The 21,012-nt window shown below is 42.8% G+C and overlaps 1 protein-coding gene across 2 annotated transcripts in view; it reads right to left on the reverse strand.

Moving 5' to 3' along the window:
• The window catches only part of LOC144493697 (uncharacterized), an 85,967-nt gene extending 70,052 nt beyond the window's left edge, over window positions 1-15,915 (reverse strand). For both annotated transcript variants that reach the window (XM_078213055.1, XM_078213054.1), the window contains exon 1: window positions 14,760-15,915. In XM_078213055.1, the coding sequence (XP_078069181.1) occupies window positions 14,760-15,083 (324 nt within the window). In that variant the 5' untranslated portion in view covers window positions 15,084-15,915. The remainder of the gene's footprint in view (window positions 1-14,759) is intronic.
• Between the last annotated feature and the right edge of the window lie 5,097 nt (window positions 15,916-21,012).

A 21,012-nucleotide genomic window follows, 5' to 3' on the forward strand; every position in this document is an offset into this window, starting at 1 on the left:
TCAACTAGTTCCAAATAGTTTCTTACAAATAATGGCATATTTTAAGTTCCTGCATAATTTCTTTGTTTGCACTAATCAATCTAACCAATATTTTCTTTGTTCCCAATTACTAAAGTATGTTACACATTATCCAGTCAATCATTTAATCCCATCCTCCTAAAGCAGCATATAAACCAATCTCCTATTAAAATTGTCAAGTATCAAAAAGACAGTTATCAGGTTTTGTAACCTGGGATTTTACCTCTAACTCAACAATAAGCAGTGGAAAAGGGGAAAAAAAACCATCGGTAAAATACTGATATGCATATTGTCACATCTCTTAATTTATGAATTGTTAGAACCTGAATCAAAAAATGAATCCACAGCCCAATATTATCAAGGGAGGAATTTTCTGGGTTAGGTTGGGTTGGTGGGGTGGGGTGGGGGAGATGGTGGCTAAAGAAATTCTGTTTGAAAAGCCAATAAATTGATGCAGCAGTTCTCAGTTTGTTGGCCTGTCGGATTTCTCAAAGGGACTGGCAAACTCAACCTGCCGATGTTAGCGTTGAGCGAGATAAAATCTGAGGTACAGCCTCATTAAACTATTTATATGACTGGCTTCCTGGGAAGGAGTTGGTTAATGGTAACTGGTATCGCCTCCTATTGAAATTGGCTAAGTCAATATCTAATCCTGGAACGACAAAATCACTGACATCTTGGGTTAAATACCAGCTACACTTAAACTTTGTGGTCCCAGATTCCATTCTGTACCTAGTCTGCTGGTGGGGAGGGCCTCTTTCTGCCTCCATTGCCATAATGCAGAGGAAGGCAGAAATTGGCCAACCCGTTATACTTTCCCAACTTGGAGTAAAAGATGGGAGGAAGAGGGATAATTCCTCCGCGCGCGCGGACTTACCTTAAAGTCCGGTATCCAAGATCTTCTTTTCAGCATTCCCTTGTAGTTCCAGCAGCGGGCACTACTATATTCTGGTGCTGCTGGGACTACACAGCTGCTGGCCAATCAGGATGTCCGGCAGCTCTGGAGGGCGAGGCTTTATTCTCCCCGAGGGGCAGAACTCTCACCCTCCAGCCCTTTATAAAGTCAACAAACTGCCAAGCAACTTTAATATGAGGCAGCAATAGGCTCCCCCATAAAATTTAGCCCAAAATCTCACCTTCAGAAGAGTTTTATTCAGGCGATTCTGTCCTCACAGATATCATTTTCTACAGCATCAAAATCAAACTAGTGATAGGAAATTATTTTGCACCTCTTTCTCAAATTGTCAATCTCAGCTGGCCTAGTCAGGGATTCATGAAATAAAAGATGAAATAAACCACTCTCTTAGAGACTGTTGTCAGCTCAAGCTGTACAGTAGCGTTAGAAGATGCCTTGAGGCAGATCAGCTGAATACTCTCATACCTTTCACATACCAGGGTGGATGAAAATAATTCAGAATTCCAGGTCCTTTTTCAATACTTTAGCTTCATATAACCATAAACTATCACAAGTTTAAACTACCTGATAGCAGAGACAGTCAACAATATCTGAACAAAAAATCCAGTAGTTATTTTCTTAACGCATGAAAGCTACACAACAATGGACTAAACTGCACCAGAAATACATGAAAATCATGAACTACGCATTGTCTGGCAAAGGAGATGAAAACAAAACACATCATTAGAAAGGAAAGACTGCCACATACACAAGTACATCCATCAAGTTTGAACTTTTTTTATTTCCTGTACATCATAATTAGTACCTCTTAAATTACTAAATTTTATTACATACACTGTATTTAAATACAACATCCCTAACAACTGATTATAGTCCACTGACTATCAAAATCAGAACTTGCGAAATACCCAGTGTTTAAAGAATGATTAAACTAATAAATCATGAATGAAAAGAAATACACCTCTCGCTTGTACATTTCTCATTGAAGATTTTTCTGGTGTCCATGCAGGAATAAGACAGCAATGCTAGAAAGGCAATTCCAAATGCAGTTTTAACTTTGTACTATAGAACAAACAGAGATGCTTTTGGCAACCTTAGCAAAGATGTGAGTGCCAACTGAGAGTGAATAAGAAACTAAGGATGTGAGTAGATGATAACAGTGACGTCAAAAACAAGATTTGATAGACGTTCATTGGATTTGTGAAAGACATGAAGAAAGCCCTCTTTAAAGGATTAAAAGAAATATTTTCACTGCCTCATTCAAGAGCATGGAGATGATCCAGGTGTAATCATTCAACTACTTGGACTGGGGAGGAATGAAGAATTAATGCCAGTGGGAAGTTGATTTTTCAGCTCCTGCCTCTTCCCCCCTCCACCCCCATTAGTTCCACTGGTGTTGGGACTGGAAAATCCCCTGGTTTCAAATCCCACCATGGCAGCTGGTGGAATTTAAATTCAATTAATCAAAAAAAATCTTAGTGTCATTAATGGTGACCATGAAACCATCACTGGTTATTGTAAAACTCCATCTGGCAAATTAATACCCTTTAGGGAAGAAATCAGTCGCCCTTACCCAGCTTGGCCTACCTGTGACTGCAGATCCACTCTCAAAATGGACCTCTGAAGTGATCTGGCATGGCACTCTGTTCAAGGAGAACTGGAAATGGGCAACAAATACTGGCCTTAACAGTGATGGATGCATCCCTTCAAAGAAGTGGTATATTTCATCCTCAGCACTCTTCTCTTGCAACTATGGACAGCACAATCTTGGGAACAACAGCGAATAATTTCTCAACTATCTTCTTCAAAAGTGAGCTCGATAAATATTTAGCCAAGAACAGGGTAGGAACTTTAGGGTTACAATGAGACGATAAACATTCTGTGGGACATGCTGGTTGGGGTTCACGAGGAGGAGAAAATAGGAATAATTAGAAGAATAACATGTTGTCTGTGCAGAATAATATATCTGAGTTGAGTGGCACAAGTGAATATGAAGATTTTTTTCTTCAACAATTTCTGGGGGAGTCAGGGAACTATTTATTCAGCATTTGCTTGTGGCAAAATTGGGAGAGGTGCCCCACAGACTAGTCAAGCAACAACCTGACAGTTATATGTACAGAATTATAGCTTACACTATCCCTGACATCAGAATCACCATCCCTGGAAATGTCCTGTCCCGATGTGGAGATGCCGGCGTTGGACTGGGGTAAGCACAGTAAGAAGTCTCACAACACCAGATTAAAGTCCAACAGGTTTATTTGGTAGCACAAGCTTGTATGTATGCCCTGTTTATGAACACAACTCTTCATTCACCTGAGGAAGGAGCAAGACTCCGAAAGCTTGTGCTACCAAATAAACCTGTTGGACTTTACCTTGGTGTTGTGAGACTTCTTAATGCCCTGTCCCACCAGGGTTGGCAGCAAGGGGTTGCCCTGGGAGTCCTCAACATTGATGCCAGACTCCATGAAGTTTAATGGATCAGGTCAAAGATGGGCAAGGAAAGCTCCTACTGAATATCATCTATCTCCCCTCCTTCAGCTGATGAATGTTGAACATCACTTGGAAGAAGCACTGAGAGTAGCAAGGGCACAGAATGTAATCCGGGTGGGGGATGACTGATCGAGCTTGCCCAGTTCTTCACTGGGTCTTCAGCAGCTAGTGAGTAAACCCAAAAAGAAAAAAGCCTACTCCTCACCAATTTACCTGTCGCAGATGCATCTGTCCATGATACTCCATTGGTAAGAGTGACCACTGCACCATCCTTGTGGAGACAAAATCCCATCTTCACATTGAGGAAGCCTCCATTGTGTGTGTGTGGTGCTACCACCAGACTAAAATGAAATAGATTTCAAACATCTAGTCACTCAAAGCTGGGCATCCATGAAGCACTGGAGGACATCAGCAGCAAAACTGTACTCAACCATAATCTGTAACCTCATAGCCCAGAGTAACCCCCCATTCTACCATTACCATCTGGCCGGAGAAATCAACCTTGGTTCAATGAAGAGTGCAGGAGTGCATGCCAGAAACAGCACCAGGCTTGGCTAAAAAATGAGGTGTCAACCTGGTGAAGCTATGTCACCAGGACTCTTTGCATGCCAAATAGCATTAACAACAAGCAACAGACAGAGCCAAGCAGTTCCACAACCAACGGATCAACTCTAAGCTCTGCAGTCCTGCCACATCCAGTCATGAATGGTTGCAGAGAATTAAACAACTCATTGGAGGAGGGGGATTCCAAAATATTCCCTTCCTCAAATGAGGGGGAGCCCAGGAAAATCATGCAAAAGACAAGGTTGAAGCATTTGTAACAATCTTCAGCCAGAAGTGCTGAGTGGATGATCCATCTCAATCTCCTCCTGAGATCTTCACTTCACAAATGCCAGTCTTCAGGCAATTTGGTTTACTCACATGATTCCCAGAAATGGCTGATGGCACTGGATATGCAAAGGCTATGGGCCCTGAAGACATTCCTGGAATAATATTAAAAACTTGTGCTCCAGAACTAGCCATGCCCTAGCCAAGCTGTTGCAGTACATTTGACATCTACCTGACAATGTGGCAAATTACCCAGCTAGGTCCTGTCCACAAAAAGCAGGACCAATCCATCCAGGCCAATTACAACCCCATCACTCAATGCGCAATCAAAGTGATGAAGGGATCATCAGCACTGCTATCAATTGGCATTTACTGAATAATAGCCTACTCACTGACGCAGAGTTTGGGTTCCGCTAAGGCTACTCTGCTTTTGACCTCATTACAACCTTGGCCCAAACATGGGCAAAAGAGCTAGCTCGAGGTGAGCTGAGAGTGATACCCCTTGACATCAATGCAGCATTTCACCAATCAAGGCGCTCCAGCAAAACTGAAGTCAATGGAAATCAGGGGAAAGCTGGTTGGAGTCATACCTGGAACAAAGGAAGATGGTTTGGTTGTTGGCAGTCAATCGTCTGAGTCCCAGGACATCACTGCAGGACAGTGGCATCCTCAGGTCAATGTCTGAGGCCCCAACCATGTTCAGCTGCTTCATTAATGATGTTCCCACCATCAGAAGATCAAAAGTGGAAATGTTTGCTCATGATTTCTCAATGTTCAGCACCATTAGTAACTCCTTGGATTCTGAAACAGTCTGCATCCATATACAGCAAGGCCTGGACAACATTTAGGCTTGAGTTGATAAATAGCACATCAAATTTGCATCACACAAGTGCCAGGTATTGACCAAGAGAGAATCTAACCATCTCCCCTTGAACAATTAATGGCATTACCATCTTGGAATTTCCCACTATCAATATCTTGGGGATTATCATTGACCAGAAACTGAATTAGATTCATCATATAAATATCGTGGCTACAAGAACAGATCAGAGGCTGGGAATTCTGTGGAGAGCAACTCACCTCCTGACTCCTAAAGCCTGCCCACCATCTACAAGACACAAGTAAGGAGTGTGATGGAATACTCTCCACTTACCTGGATGAGTGCAGCTCCAACAACTCAAGAAACATGACACCATTCAGGACAAAGCAGTCCGCTTGTTCAGCACACCACCCACCACCTGCAACATTCACTCCCTCCACCACCAACACACAGCTGCAATACCTTTACCATCTAGAAGAACAAGGGCAGCAAATATATGGGAACACCACCACCTGCAACTTCCCCTCCGAACCACAAACTATCCTGACTTGAAAATACATCACCCTTCCTTCACTGGGTCAAAATCGTGGAATTCCAATCCTAACAGCACTGTGGATGTACCTACACCACACGACTGCAGCAATTCAAGGCAGCAGCTCACCATCATCTTCTGAAAGACAATTAATGCTGGCTTAGCCAGCGAAGCCCACATCCCATGAAACATTTTTTTCCTTAACAATTCTTCCAATGCATTACACCATAGCTTCACCAGAAGAGAAGCAGATACCTTCTTTATGGGCTTAATGAGGGTCTGCAGTGTGCTGACAACAAAGTTACAGCAGTGGAGCAGGAGCTGCTCCAATGAAATCCCCAGCCATGGTCTGTAGACTTAGTTTGCCTGACCAAATAGATTTTCCACATGTTTTATGTTGGCCACTTTGCTACCTTACTGCAACTCCACTCCCTAGTCTAATATTGTTACTTTTGCCTTCACAAGAACTTGCATTATACTGTTTTCATTGTATTCATTTTTTTACTCTGCACAACAGAACTTTATTCAACAAATATCTAAAAATAGTTTTAATTATTTAAAAAATACTTAACAAAGGAAGCTTTGCAATGATATCTGTAGTACTAAAGGACGATGGTAGTCATGATGTGGAGATGCCGGCGTTGGACTGGGGTGAACACAGTAAAAACTCTTACTGTACTAAAGGACAGCAGCCTAAACAAAATTGTGGAACTACAGATGTGTTCTTATGCCCGCGACTTTAAAAATACCATACAAAGCTATGAAATTAAGTCAGGAGACCTTTATGTTAAAGGAGAGAGATAGTGGGCGCAATCTTGCGAAAAAAATTCAAGTGCTAAACGAGCGAGAAAACGGGAGTGAGCTGTGCCAGTTTTTTCAGTGAGCTGCGAGTCACAATCTTATGGCACTTAGTGCAAAAAAAGTTCCCAGGTGCGATTCTCACCAGCAGCGGGAGGAACCCAAGCTCACAGGGAGCTGACTACTCAGCTCTTGGCACACCGTTGCACAGACACCCCAATTTCCAGTGAATGGGGTGGGATCTCTTGCCATTTCTTCCTCCACCTGCCCCATAAACATCAGGACCCCCCGCCCATCATTCCCTGTGCCGTTCTACTCCTTCCCCTCTCCTTGACATCGCCCCCTTGATCCCCCCATCTGCACAGTTCCCTCCCTCCCCAATCACCCCCGTCTGCAGAGTTCCTTCCCCTCCTGCCCATCATTGTTCCATGTCCATTCAGGCTCCATCCTACTCAGGCCCCACCGCTTTGGCACTGCCCCAGGTCAATTATCGTGCCCATTGGGCAATGCCAGATGCCCACTGGGAAGTGCCAGGTTGGCAATGCCCCATGGGCACTGCCCAGCCATGCCCCTGACCATCCGGCTTCAATGGCCTCTGATCTCCCTGGCAAGGACATCATACCTGGCCTCCGCTGGTGGAGGCCGGCTGTGATTCTCGCTGGTGAGAAGCGAGATCGGTGAGCAGGTAAGTTCAAGTGAGCCCGGACGATAGCAAACAAAGCAGATCATTAATATTTTAATCAGGGCTCAAAGCCAATTTCTCTCGCAAAACAAGGCCGGTATGATCGGGGTAGTCGAGAAACTTGATTTTCCACTTCTCACCCTATCTTACTGCCTCATCTCGCTGAACAACGGGCAGGGCGAGGTCATAAAATCGTGCAGTGAGTTTCATCTTTAAAGTGTAATTTTGTTTGGCATTTTGAAGATATGATACACTAACAAGCATATTTTATGCAAAGTGTAGCAAAAAAAAATTTGTAGCAAACCGAACACTTAAATTTAGGATGTATTCAATGGTTGTGTGTATTTCACTGGCTCTGAAATACTCTGCACTGAAGACTAGAAAATCATTTTGCTAATCTTATGGGAGAAAAAGAGATGTGCACATCCTGAAAGCTCAAGAGAGTTCAATATCAAATATGATACACAAAGAAAAAAAGCATTGTTCAAAGAAAGGAGATACCATTGTAAGCCATTTTCCTACTTATTTGTATAATCTGCATGACCATTCGACATTCACACATTCACACTATAGTGAGAAACAACAGCAGTGCTGTAAAACAAGACCTGTCATATCAGGACAAAAGTCTCTTGAACAAAACAATGGTAGGAGCAGTAAACTGAGAAACCACCGAGACTATAAGAGTCAAAAACAGCATTTGTTCATTTCATTGGTACAATACGCCTACTTCCAGAGTGAACATCACTACTTGAATGCTAACTTTCTTATATAAAATGCCATTTGGGTGGTTCCTCGTGGGTGATACAGGTAGAAGTTAATTATGAGTAGCCGATGGGCTTCTTTTCCCCCTCCATCAGTAGTACCCAGTTATAAATCATAGATGGTTTCAAATAAAGTTGGATCTTAAGATTTATTTGAAAACAAGTTGAGCGGGATCTCGCTGGAAAAAGTATGGTGTGCTATCGACATACATTATTAATAATGTGCAAGTTGGCCAGCAAGTTGAAGAAATTGCGATATATGCTGTAGATTGCAAATCTCCAGAGCTTGTTGGTTAATTTACACCACTCTGCCATTTGCTTTGCACAAGTGACATCTCACCTTTTGTGCTATTTTTAAGAACTTGCTGGACTTTCAGACTAATTGCCTCTTAAACGCATCACAGAAAGTCAAGTTCAATAATTAAAAGCACCTTTTTAATAGTGTAATGATTACTAATGCAATGCCAGTCAACCTCTCTGCACAGAATAGGAATAATTTAAGGAGTTCAATCTCATTCCTGAGTGTAGTCAATTGTGAGAGATGTTAAAAAATATCAATTTCTTTTCCATTTTTCTTTTAATCTAAATTTGCTTCCTCTCTCTTTTTGTGTCTTATAGAACTCCGACAGTGAAGGAGGCCATTCAGCCCCTCAAGTCTGCACCGACTTTCCAACAGAGCATCCCACCCATATCCCACCCTCTTCCCGTAATCCCACGAATTTCACCCCGCTAATCCCCCTAACCTACACATGCAGATGTCCCAGTACCATCATTTCATTATCAGCGCACACATCCAACAAGTTACCAGAGCAAAAAGTTAAAAAATACAAGGAAAATTCTAACTAATGGAGCACACCAAATGATTTGATTTGTCATATGTATTAGTAAACAGTGAAAAGTATTGCTTCTTGCGTACTATACAGACAAAGCATACCATACATAGAGAAGGAAAGGAGAGAGTGCAGATTGTGTTCCAGGTCCTAGCCAGGGTGGAGAGAAAGATCAACTTAATGCAAGGTAGGTTCATTCAAAAGTCTGATGGCAGCAGGGAAGCTCTTCTCAAGTCGGTTGGTAAGTGACCTCAGACTTATATCTTTTTCCTGAGGGAAGAAAGGGGGAAAGAGTATGTCTGGGGCGCATGGGGTCCTTGATTATGCTGGCTACTTTTCTGAAGCAGCAGGAAGTGTAGACGGAGTCAATAGATGGGAGGTTGGTTTCAGCGATGGACTGGGCTTTGTTCACAACCCTTTGTGGTTTTTTGCCATCTTGGACAGAGCAGGAGCCATATCAAGCTGTGAGACAAGCAGAAAGAATGCTTTCTATACTGCATCTGTGAAAGATGGTGAGAGTGGTAGTGGACTTGCCAAATTTCCTTAGCCTCCTGAGACAGTCGAGGCATTGGTGGGCTTTCTTAACTATAGTGTCGGCATGAGGGACCAGGACAGGTTGTTGGTGATCTGGACATCTAGAAACTTGAAGCTCTTGACCATTTCCACTTCATCCCCATTGATGTAGACAGAGGCATGTCCTCCATTACACTTCCTGACATCGATGACTATCTCCTCCGTTTTGTTGACATTAAGGGAAAGATTATTGTTGTCACACCAGCTCACCAGATTCTCTATGTCTTTCCTGTACTCCATCTCATTGCTTGACATCTGACCCACTGCAGTGATGTCATCAGCAAACTTGAAAATTGAGTTGATGGGGAATTTGGCTACAGAGTTATAGGTGTATAAGGGATGTAGTAAGGGGCTGAGGACACAGCCTTGTGGGGCACTGGTGTTGAGGGTGATCGTGGTGGAGGTGTTGTCGCCTATCCTTACTGATTGCGGTCTGTGAGTTAGGAAATCTAGGATCCAACTGCAGAGGGAGGAGCTGAGCCCCAGGCCATGGAGTTTGGAGATGAGTTTTGTAGGAATAATGGTGTTGAAGACTCAGCAATATATAGGAGTCTGATATAGGTGACTTTGTTATCTAGGTGTTCCAGGGTTGAGTGTAGGGCCAGGGAGATGGCGTCTGCTGTGGACTGCTGTGGCGTTAGGCGAACTGTAGTGGATCCAGGCAATTTGGGAGGCTGGAATTGATTCATGCCATGTCTAACCTTTTGAAGCACTTCGTAATGATGGGTGACTATAGCCACCGGACTATAGTCATTAAGGCAGGCTGCTTGGTTTTTCTTTGGTACCGGGATAATGGTCGACGTCTTGAAGCAGATAGGGACCTCAGATCGGTGTAAAGAGAGGTTAAAGATGTCTGCGAATACCACCCCCACGCCCCCCCCCACCACGCCCCCCCCACCCCGCCCCCCCCCCCCACGCCCTCCACCCCCCCCCACCCCCCACGCTTTCGAGACATGCTTCTGACATCTACAATGGTGACCTCAAATACAGTTCGTCCGAGGCTTTGAGGGTGGAGGGCGTGCTCTCACCAACCTCTTGCTCAAAATGGGCATAGAATGTGTTGAGCTCATCGGGGAGGAGTGCACTGGTGCCAGCGACTTTACATGCCTTCATCTTGTAGCCTGTTATGTCTTGCAGACCTTCCCATAGTCAGTGGGAATCCGTGTAGCTAGCCTGGGACTCTAGCTGGGTCTGGTACTGTCTTTTGGTATCTTTGACAAATCTCCGTAGATCATATCTGGATTTCTCGTATAGGTCAGGGTCGCCTGACTTGATTGCCTCAGACCTGGACTTCAGCAAGCAGTGGAAATCCGTATTTATCCATGGTTCCCGGTTGGGAAACACACAGATTCCTGATCCAGAAAAATCCAGCCCATTATGGGAGTGAGGGACTGAGGTGATTGAGTACATAATCTCATTATGATACAATGGAGTTAAGCACAAATCAAAATATTGCAATAAAATAATTGAGAAATAGCTCACTCTTACTTGCTTTCTAGTTTAGAACATTTCAATTATTTTTTTAAACTAGCATGTGTAATACATTATTGCTTTTATCAAAACTGGGTAGAGTGCAAGGGAGACTGGACGAATAACGTGATTGTGCCATTAACTCTGGTTGCAAAAAAAACATAAGGTTTCATCTTGTAATGGATAAAAGTAGCCAGAAGCTAAGGTGGTATGGCAGATGACCTGTGCAAATGGGAAAACAATTACTTACACTGTCAAAGGAAGATTTTGGAATCACTGCATGTACCCTTCTCTGTTGGTACTAAAGCAGTAGCTTCATGTGCATGGCCAGCTTAAACCCATGGATCTACAAAATGGTCACTTTGGAATTAACAATAGCCTCATAATATAGATAGCCAGTGCAGAAAGGCATATAAAACAAACTAGGCTTATAGGGTGGAATTCTCCCAAAAACGTTCTACGTGTTGAAATCACGAGAAAACTGGAATAATTCACCTTGTTTTTTTCAGTGGGAGTTCACATTGGAATCTCCCACACACTGCAATGCTGAGGTCACCAGCGTGAATATCATTACATTTCAGGGGGCGGAGCCTATTCATGCCAGAGAAGCTACAATCAGCGGGCCTCTGCGCATGTGCAGTGGCCCCGAAGTGTCAGCCTCTGGTTTCCTGGCCAGCTCAATTGCTGGCCAGCCCTGGACCCCCACACTGCTGCCCCACCCACCCCTCGATCGCGGCTCCCCTGCCCATTCGCCAGTCTGCCCCAATCTCCCCCAGCAGTGATTCTCCCCCAGCAGTGATGATAACACCTGCAAGCAGACCACCTCCACCGGCAGAGCCCCACCCCACCAGGCCACCCCTCCATATGCCCCCTCCCTCCGCCACCCCCCTCCTAGCCCGCCCTGATCGCTGGCCTCCCTCCAGCCCCGACCAGATCCCAATGCAGAGTGGCAGCGGGAGCCCTCATCCCCACTGAGGGACTGCCTGAGGATTATTGTGAAGTGGAAAAATGAAAATGAGAAAGAAGGGCAGTCTCTTAACCATTTGTATCTCTGTTCTGCCATTCACACATTCTCATCACTTAATGGACACTTGTAGAACCTTTCTCAGCCTTCTTCATCCTTATTTACATTCCCTTTGTCCAATTACAGCCCCCCACCCTCATAATATAAATCTCTGCTGATTTTCTTTGCTCTTAGCTCTGACAAAGGATCATCTAGACTCAAACGTTGGCTCTATTCTCTCTCCATTGATGCGGTCAGACCTGCTGAGTTTTTCCGTATTTTCTGTTTTTGTTTCATCCGCAGTATTTTGCTTTTATTTAACTGCTGACAATATCAGCTAACATGGAAACCTGGAAGGGAAGGTGGGTAAGTCAGCAGTTTATAGGAAATAAGGCATATCTCGTGTACAAGATGAGTTCAGAGAGGACATGAGGGAAACTAGACAAAGGTAAAAGTTTGGAGCGATAGCAGGAGGGGGAACCTTGGATGATGTTTGGCCTGGTGGACTAGGGGAAGATAGGTAAGTTGCAATGGCAGTTGAATGGATGGTTTCAATCTTAGTGACAAAGAAGTCCATGAGTTCCTCCCATGTTGTTGGGGGTGAGGGCAAAAGAGAGAGGAGAGACATTTAAGTAGATGACAGAGATTTAAGAAAACAAAAACAAATGCAAGGACAACTTTGAGAACCAGAAGACCACACAGCAGTGGACATGAGGTTTGTGCATTAAAGGTAATGAGAAAGATACCTTAATTCCATTCTTGCCATTGGTTGCACTAATGGGAGAAGGGCAGTTTTCAAAAGACAGTCAAATCTTTCCAAGGTGCATGTATTGAGCTTATGATTTCAAAGAGTATTATTCTAAATATGCAACTTCCTGATCACGATAAAAGAAGTCTCCATTTTAAAAAAAATTAGTAACCAGTCACCATTTAAATAAGTTAAATATATATTAATGAATAACTGGGCTGCTATTTACAAAGTGGAGCTCTTAAATGTTCAGCCATCTTATCATGCATGGCACCATCGTGCCATGGTAGCCTAGGTCTTATTTAAAATATCATTATTAATAAACATGAAACAACCAGGCTACACAATTAGCATATCATCTCTGCAGCCGGGTTTAAAGTCAATCCATATTTTAAAAAAGAGTCCTTTCTGTCAGTTGTGAGACTCCTGTGTTAGCTACGTTTGAAACAATTTTAGTTCAGTTCCTACTGTAAAAGTTCAGAAAATTACCATAGAATTTACAGCCCAGAAACAGGCCAATGATGTCCATTAGACTCCTCCCACTTTATTTGTGTCATCTCATCCTCTAAACATATGCTTCTATTCCACTGTCCCTCACATGCTTTCTAGTTTCTCCTTAAATGCATCTTATGCTATTCACCTCCACATGATAGTAAAGGTTCATACTGTTACAGTCCTGGATGCTCTCATGAGCTAGAGTTGAGCATTTTTCAAGCAGTGGAGTTGAAACTTTCTGTGCAGCAAGCCATCATGTGCCTGACATGGGAGTGATCGATAACACATTAAGTGCCAAAATGGAAAGACATTTAGCCTGAGGGTTACAAAAGTTTACTATGCGCTGTTGCAAGGCACCAAAACAGCCATTCAACTGTTCCTTTAATTAAAAACGCTACGTTTGGGCCATCATCATTGTATAATATACTTTGGAACTATAAACAAAAATGTTTTGATATCCAGACCAGCAAGCAAGTTAACTCAACTTGAATCAATCCCTGGATTTCAGGTTCTGTCCAATGGACAAGTAGCATGCATGGGACAAAGTATGGATTCATTGTAGCTAAAAAATGTTAGTGGTCCAAGGTCCTGTTCGTTTTAAAAGACACAGGAAGGAATTAATGGTGGTGAAGAAATGTTTCAAATTTTCAAAGGGTGCAAAATAATTATTTATTAGTTTGCACAATTTTATAATGCAATCTACATTAATTAATTGCTATTACTGGCTTGCATCTTTGTAATTCTGAAATGGTTTTCTGAAAACTGCTGCTTGGTACAGTAAGATGAGCACTCGTCTCTCACTTAACAACCACACGACTTGAGGAAGAGCACAACATCATGAAAAGTGTGACAGCCTTCCTGCCCGCCTGCTCTGTGGCTGTGTGCAGTGAAATAAATAGTTACCACAATCTCAATCGCCAAGGGCTGCATTATTATGCTTGGAGTAAATAAGAATTCATGATTATTTACTTGGTAGATATATAGCACCCGGTAAAATTAGCATTGACATTTAGCTTCAGCAACAACTTGAGCCAGCTTTCCAGGGTAAACTATTCCTACAGACCCTAGCGTATCTGGCACCTTCCAGAATAAAAAAGTGACTTTTTAAAACTAACTAAATTTCATGACAAAGTGTCAACAGAGCAGCGAAAATGTCACTGATCACTGACGTCTTGACTGTGATTAATCACTTCTCCCATGTACATGTTAATTATATAACATGGCTCAAGGCTGCTGAGGTGTAAGGAGCATGGTAAATACCAGGAGGGCAGTTTCATGGGCACGCCTGAATTAGCAGGTAGAAACTTTTCTTTAGAGGAATCAAGCCCATAGTAAGAAAAAGACATGGTTAACTTAATGTTTAATGTCCTTAACACCGTTATGTGTAAAACGAGGTGCCCAGGCATATTTCAACCACGTTATATTCTTGCACATACATGTATATTAAACCAAAATAAGAGACCACGTATTTTTTGCAGTACACAGAACTCCAGTTACTGGATGCCCTATTGTTAACGGTTGATTTATATTTATCACCAATGCCAAATCTACCTGCCATGGGCCCAGTCTGTGAAAGTTCTAGTATCACAGATTCACAATGCTGCATTTGTTTTTGTTATTGTCCTGATTTTTTTTGTGCCCAGTGTGCTGAGAGTAACGGTCCAGTGCAGACGCTGCACTCCATCGGGTATTGTTCAGCTGGAAGCTTTGGAAATGACCAGCTCCACCCGTCGCACATTGTTCTCTTAAATCTCCTTCCCCCAAGCCCTCGCCCCCTTCTCTTGTACAGTGTTACCTTCGCTTTCTCTTTCCTCCTCTTCCTCCTCGGCTCTTCGTGCTGCCTCGGTTTCTTCCAAGCAGTTGCGGATTCCTCCAGCAGCAGATGCTCCTCGATCGGCAGGGCCCGGCTGGCGGCTGCGGCGGCGGCGACGACGACGACAGAAGCAGCATGGCCTCGACCCTGCACGAAAACAACAACAACAACCGCCGCCAGCAGCAGCAGCAGCAGGAGGCTGAGAGCGATCGCGGGCAGAGCGGGATCGGAAAGCCCGCCTCCGAGCAGCAAGTCGCTGCCTCGCAGCAGCAGCACCTGCAGCCAGCGAGCGAGCGGCTCGAGCATGGCGAGAGACAATGGGGCGAATGGAACGGCCCGGGGAGGGGTGGCGGACCCCGCGTTCCAAATCCGAATGTGAGCCCAGGCGGATGGGCGCGCGGGCCAAGCGCTGCTGGCCGCGAGCTCGCTCGCTCACTCACTCTCTCTCACACACAAAGCAAAAGCAAAGCTTCACTTTCCACAGGGCTGCCCAAACTTTTCTTCCTGCAATGCTTCAACTTGTGCGCACCACTGTAGATGTGACGGTGGCCATGAAAGACCAAATCGTACTAAAAAAAACACACACACATTGCACATTAAAGCCAGATTGTAGGCTGGCCCTGATTAAGGAGGAGGCAGTTTGGTTTTCAATGTTTTGTCCCTTGTCTAAATAGTGCAAAATGTAATAATTGTTGGAGGAGGAGGGGAACTGTTTCCATGACCTTAGATGTTGGTAATGTCGATTGGACGATTGCAATCGACTGTCTCGATTTATTTCCCCCCTCCCCCTCCCAAGTTCATAGGGTGCATGCAGCTTGTTTAAGAGACATGATGAATATTTGAGCTCGAGGAATTAAACTCAACATCAGGCAAAGCAGATAAATCATGTGCTAATTGCAATGCCCCAAATTGTAAACAAAAGAAAATGTCAATCATCTGAGCAGGAGGGTCAAATATGTGTTTTTATTTATCGCGGGCATGTTTTTGTCTTGTGGGCTACGCTTTCAAAGTCCTGTAAAACATATCCAGGCACACAGCCATATTGAAAGATTTTAACTTATTCTCAGAGTGATGTGGAAATGCTTTGTCTCTCTCTCTATGTGTACGAAGAACCAATGTTTAATTCGTACATTAAAACGTGTCGAAAAACAACCTGGCGTAAATTGCTTTACGTTTTGATCCATGTGTTAACTTGACAGCCAGGTGAAGCAATCGCGGAGAGGAGGTGTGCGCTGCCAAAAATATAAGAACGATTTCACTGCTGAAAGTCCAAAGCGCAGACAGCTGGAAACAGCATCACAATAGAGTGAGGATGACACTCTTGCAATGTACAGCAGCGATGTTCCGGATATGAAGATTTCATCTAACTGATTATTATTGAAATCACAAAATCAACAACTTAATGCCTTGCTAGAAATGCCGACCAGAGGAAATCCTTATGATGGCACTTATAATGCCATTGCACATAGCCCTCAGAGCAATTATTATCCCCGTGTGTATTAACCCTAACCTCAGAAGAGCTCCAGTGTTATTTCTCCATCCCTTAGCCATGTAATTTAAGAGTACAAATTCCTTTTTTGTCATTCGACACCACGAATAAGAGCGTGTTTTGCAAAGTTGTGATGTTCCAGTTCATAATGTTGGACTGGTACTTAACCATTTTGAGATTTCTTAAAAACCCTTAGTGCCACGTTGTCCTAAAGCATAGGCTGTTTCGTGCTGTGCACCTTGAAGTTGCGCTTCTTTGGACCCTTTGAGCCTAAACAACTTGTATTTCCATCCATATCAGCTTAGGCTGACGCTGAAAACAGTGCAGAGAGGTAGAAGAACTAACTGATGACCACTGTGTCACATACTCCCTATCAATAGATAGTTCAGGGAATTGACCTTCACTTTGAAGCAGGAAAATTGAATTAGCATTTTGACCATTGGCTTTCATGCATCAGTTATGTGCTGCATTTGATCCCCGTATTTCCCTTTTCTGCTTCGGCCGTGCACTAACTAACTGAGGCTAAGAAATCAAATGGGTTTCTGATGCCAGCCCTCCAGCAAAACTACAATGAATTTCGTGTTAGAAGGTGTGCAATAATTGTGTTGAATGACTTTCTCAATCCGGGGTGAAGTTATTGAATTTGTGTTCTACTTAATGGCATCATTAATTGGTGCATCAACAGTGGTGCATCAATTATTTACGATTATTTTATTTAGAATTACTTTGAGTCAGTTTCTTGCACTTTGTTGTCTTAATATTGTTGACCTGGTTGTAAGGAAGCAATAGTTTACGCAATGTGCTAATAAAGCTTCTCACGTATAACTTTAAGGACCTTGGCTATTCTGCCCTACAAAATCACCAAGATTGTACTGAGGGGAAGGAGGACACGGGATTATTAATCATCAGTTTAGATTTCCATTTTTATGTTTTTGTAAATGTAGAGACGATATTAAAAGGTTTAGGGAGTCTCATCAATTGTTGTAAGAGAACCAAACTGTTGAAGCATTTCAGGACATTTTGATGAGGAACTACATTTAATACCTTTTCAGGATGACTCTGGCAGCTCATTACTCGCATTTGCGGCCCGATCTTTGGCCATCTATTACCTTTCTCTTTCTCTCCCAATATCATCCCTTTCACTGCCTAAGATGCCCTTTTCTGTAATAGTGAACGCATTTAGTCCAAACTGCAAGTTGGAGCCATGAGTTTAATGCTACCCTTGCAGAATCCATTACCCACCCCATGATGCTGCTTGTTCATTGTTTTCACTGAGTTCCTTTATTAATGGCTGGAATTCTGTTCCACTTCATGAGACACGTGGAAACCTCTGCCACCAGAGTGCTGCTGCCCTATTGGAATGTACTATAAATCTTGGTTGTTGTAATTCCGCTATGAGGAACCCTCTTTGAAAAATTGAAGGACGTTGAATTCTGGACAATCTCCGTCCTGAGTTATTTTTAAAAGTCTGCAAGATTAATTCCGGTCTGTGAATATGCCATTCTTCAAGAAACCACAGGTCAACAGACCCATCAGTATGGGTCGAGCAGGGAACACCTGGTGAGGGAAGAGAAACTTTGTATGTCTCAGTTAACAAAGAATTGCTGTTGCCAGGCTAAAGGCTCTTGTTGATTGGTTAACAAACACCTGGCCTGAGAGAAGTATTCTCTGAACAATTTATCATTTACAAACTGTGTGTGTGCACACCTTAAAAGCAGGCTGCAAAAATATGCTCAATTTCTCTCATGTTTTTCTCTATTGGAATTTGAATTTGGTTTTTGGAGCAAGCAAGGAGCGGATTTGAGTCTGCCCGGTCCACTCTGAACATTGTTTTTTTAACTTTAAGAATGGAGGTTCTTTTTTAAATTATCTCTCCCTTTCTCTCACACCAGCCTATTCCTCTCCACCCCCCCCCCCCCCCCCCCCACACACACACACACATTTATGTTACACAGCGGTCTAGAGTGAGTTAAATTTTCATCAGTAAAGTCTCATCAGAATAATTCATCTCTTTTTTAAAACTCTACAAAGTCGTGATAAGTAAGAGTCATCAAGGACAGTTTCACCAAAAATCCATCTGAAAGAACTTCCAGATCTATTGTGACCTGAATCCTGTCAGATCAACAGTGTCAAGTTCCTTTTGAGTTTTATGCCTTTAAAAGATACATTCCCATACACCAGCCTCCGCAGGGGACTGTTTTGTAGTTGTGAGTGTATGTGGGGTTTGAAAATCTTTTTTTTTAGAAAAAGTGGAAAATCATTACACTATTGCAACATGTATGTTACCCAGTTTAATAACTCGTTTTTTGAAAATAAGTTTGTTTTATAATAAAACAATATTTTTGTGTTTACTGAAAGAATCCTGGTTAGAGTCCTTTTATGCTGGAATAACGGTATCAAAGGCAATTAATTGGTCAGTTTTGTGGGTGAGGTAGACATTTAAAGTTTTGTTATGACCTGTGGAGTGGAGCTAGAATTGACTAAATTCTCTCATCATGGCCCATAGCACTAATCTGCTACTCAATCTCTTCACGGTTAAGGGAATTTGTTTCCAGCCTACACGCCATTTCTGTCTGCTGCACTTACCTGCTGTGATTTTGAATGTACTTGAGCTGGTTTTGCAGATTTATTTTGCTGCTGTGTAGGTTCAGGACAAATATCTACTTTCCCCTGGGCTGGTCCATTTCTCCACTCCTTCCACACACCATTGTGACCTCCAACATAGAAACCATTCTTTCTGGTTGGTGTGGCTCCTGCTCTGCCCAAGACCGCTAGAAACTACAAAAGGTTGTGAGTGTAGCCCAATCCATCACGCAAACCAGCCTCCCACCCATTGACTCTGTCTACAGTTCTCACTGCCTCAGCAAAGCAGCCAGCATAATTAAAGCCCCACGCACCTCCGGACATTCTTTCTTCCACCTTCTTCAGTCGGGAAAAATATACAAAAGTCTGAGGTCACGTAACAACCGACTCAAGAACAGCTTCTTTCCTGCTGCCATCAGACTTTTGAATAGACCTATCTTGCATGAAGCTACACCTTAGCTATGACTGTAACACTACATTCTGCACTCTTTCATTTCCTTCTCTGAACGGTATGCTTTGTCTGTATAGCATGCAAGAAACAATACTTTTCACTATATACTCATACATGTGACAAGAATAAATCAAATCAAATCAAATATCATTGGCATTTTCAATGCAGACTGCTTTCTCAATACTAATTCTAATATTTGTCTGCTGTTCCTCTAGGAATTTTTTGCTCCAGCTAAGTGATCTGTTTCTGCCAGTTCCCATCCTGTTATGGATCCTGCTCAACTTCTTTTAAGTGAGTTTTGATCTACCACTTTCCAAACGCTGCACCCACCCACCCATCCCCATACTGCTATACTGAATCTGTTGGTGGATGCTATTAGAACAACAGCAACTTGTATTTAGTTGGTGCCTTTAAAGTAATGCAATGTTCTGAAGCAAACCTGGGCACCGAGTCAAATAAGGTGATATTTGGGCAGATGGCCAATAGCTTGGTCAAAGAGTTGGTTTTAAAGAACATCTTTAAGGAGGAAAGAGGCAGAGAGTTTTAGGGAGGGAATTGCAGGATTTATGGCCTAGGCAACTGAAGGCAGAGTCACCAGAGATAGAGTAAATAAGATCGGAGATGCTCAATAGGGTGGAATTAGACAAGTGCAGGTATCTCAAAGAGTTGTGGGGCTAGAGGGGATCACAGAGACAGGGAAGGGCAAGGCCATTGAGGGATTGGAAAACAAGGATGAGAATTTTTAAATCTATAAATCTTGAAAGGATCATTAATTTTCAAAGAAGAATTCCAAACACAAGCAATTAACCAAGGAACTATGCCACAAAATTTTATGTTTTGACACAAAATTAAACTTTATTGTATACCAAAAAGAATTAAAGTATGGATAATTAACTTAACATTATATTTTACAACTGCGTATATTATGAACTACTTTTTTTTCCCTACCAAGAATTCCCTTCTATATTACAATAATGTTCATTCACTTCTTTAGAGACCAAACCAAAGTATAAACATCCCTCAGAATTCACTTTAATTTTCCTCAATGTTCCAGTGATTCCTCCAAGGTAAGACCTTTTGTAGATCTTTCAATTAGCTTTTTGGCTACTTGATCCTCCACCTTTTCTTTACAGATGTCACAACGATGGATGCCTCAGCTCCTCAGTTCAGGTTGCTGGCAATTACCCGCTACAATTTTGTAAGCTAACTCTGCTGACTGCTTGCTGCCACAAGGCTCTGTGTGGACCACTGTAGATTTCTTTGATTAATTGAAAGCTAGAGAATATCTTCCAACTACTTTTCACAAAATCCAAACTGAGATGGAGCCCCACACACACATTCCACATAGTGAAAGATGAAGTAATATTTTCTCTGCTTGAAATGTAGGTCAAAATAATAACCATCTCCTACTGCCTGTCTCAATCCTACACTTGCAGTCTACACAAAAGCAAAGCTTACAACAAACCACTTGCCTCTATGAACAAACACACAGAGATGAGTCAAACAAAGGACCATTCTAACCCCAACAACCTATCTCCATGATGGCGTGGTAGGCTCTAGGATGTTCTCAAACAGAAATATAAATGACTTATTTTATCTCCCATTCTACTCCTTGATTCTGTAACCCATATACTAGTCATCAGCCAATTTGATTCCCTCCATGTGATATTAAGAAACAATTGAAGCCATGAGATACTACAAAGGCTGAGTCC

Source organism: Mustelus asterias, chromosome 5 (genome assembly GCF_964213995.1).
Source record: "Mustelus asterias chromosome 5, sMusAst1.hap1.1, whole genome shotgun sequence".
Lineage (NCBI taxonomy): Eukaryota > Metazoa > Chordata > Chondrichthyes > Carcharhiniformes > Triakidae > Mustelus > Mustelus asterias.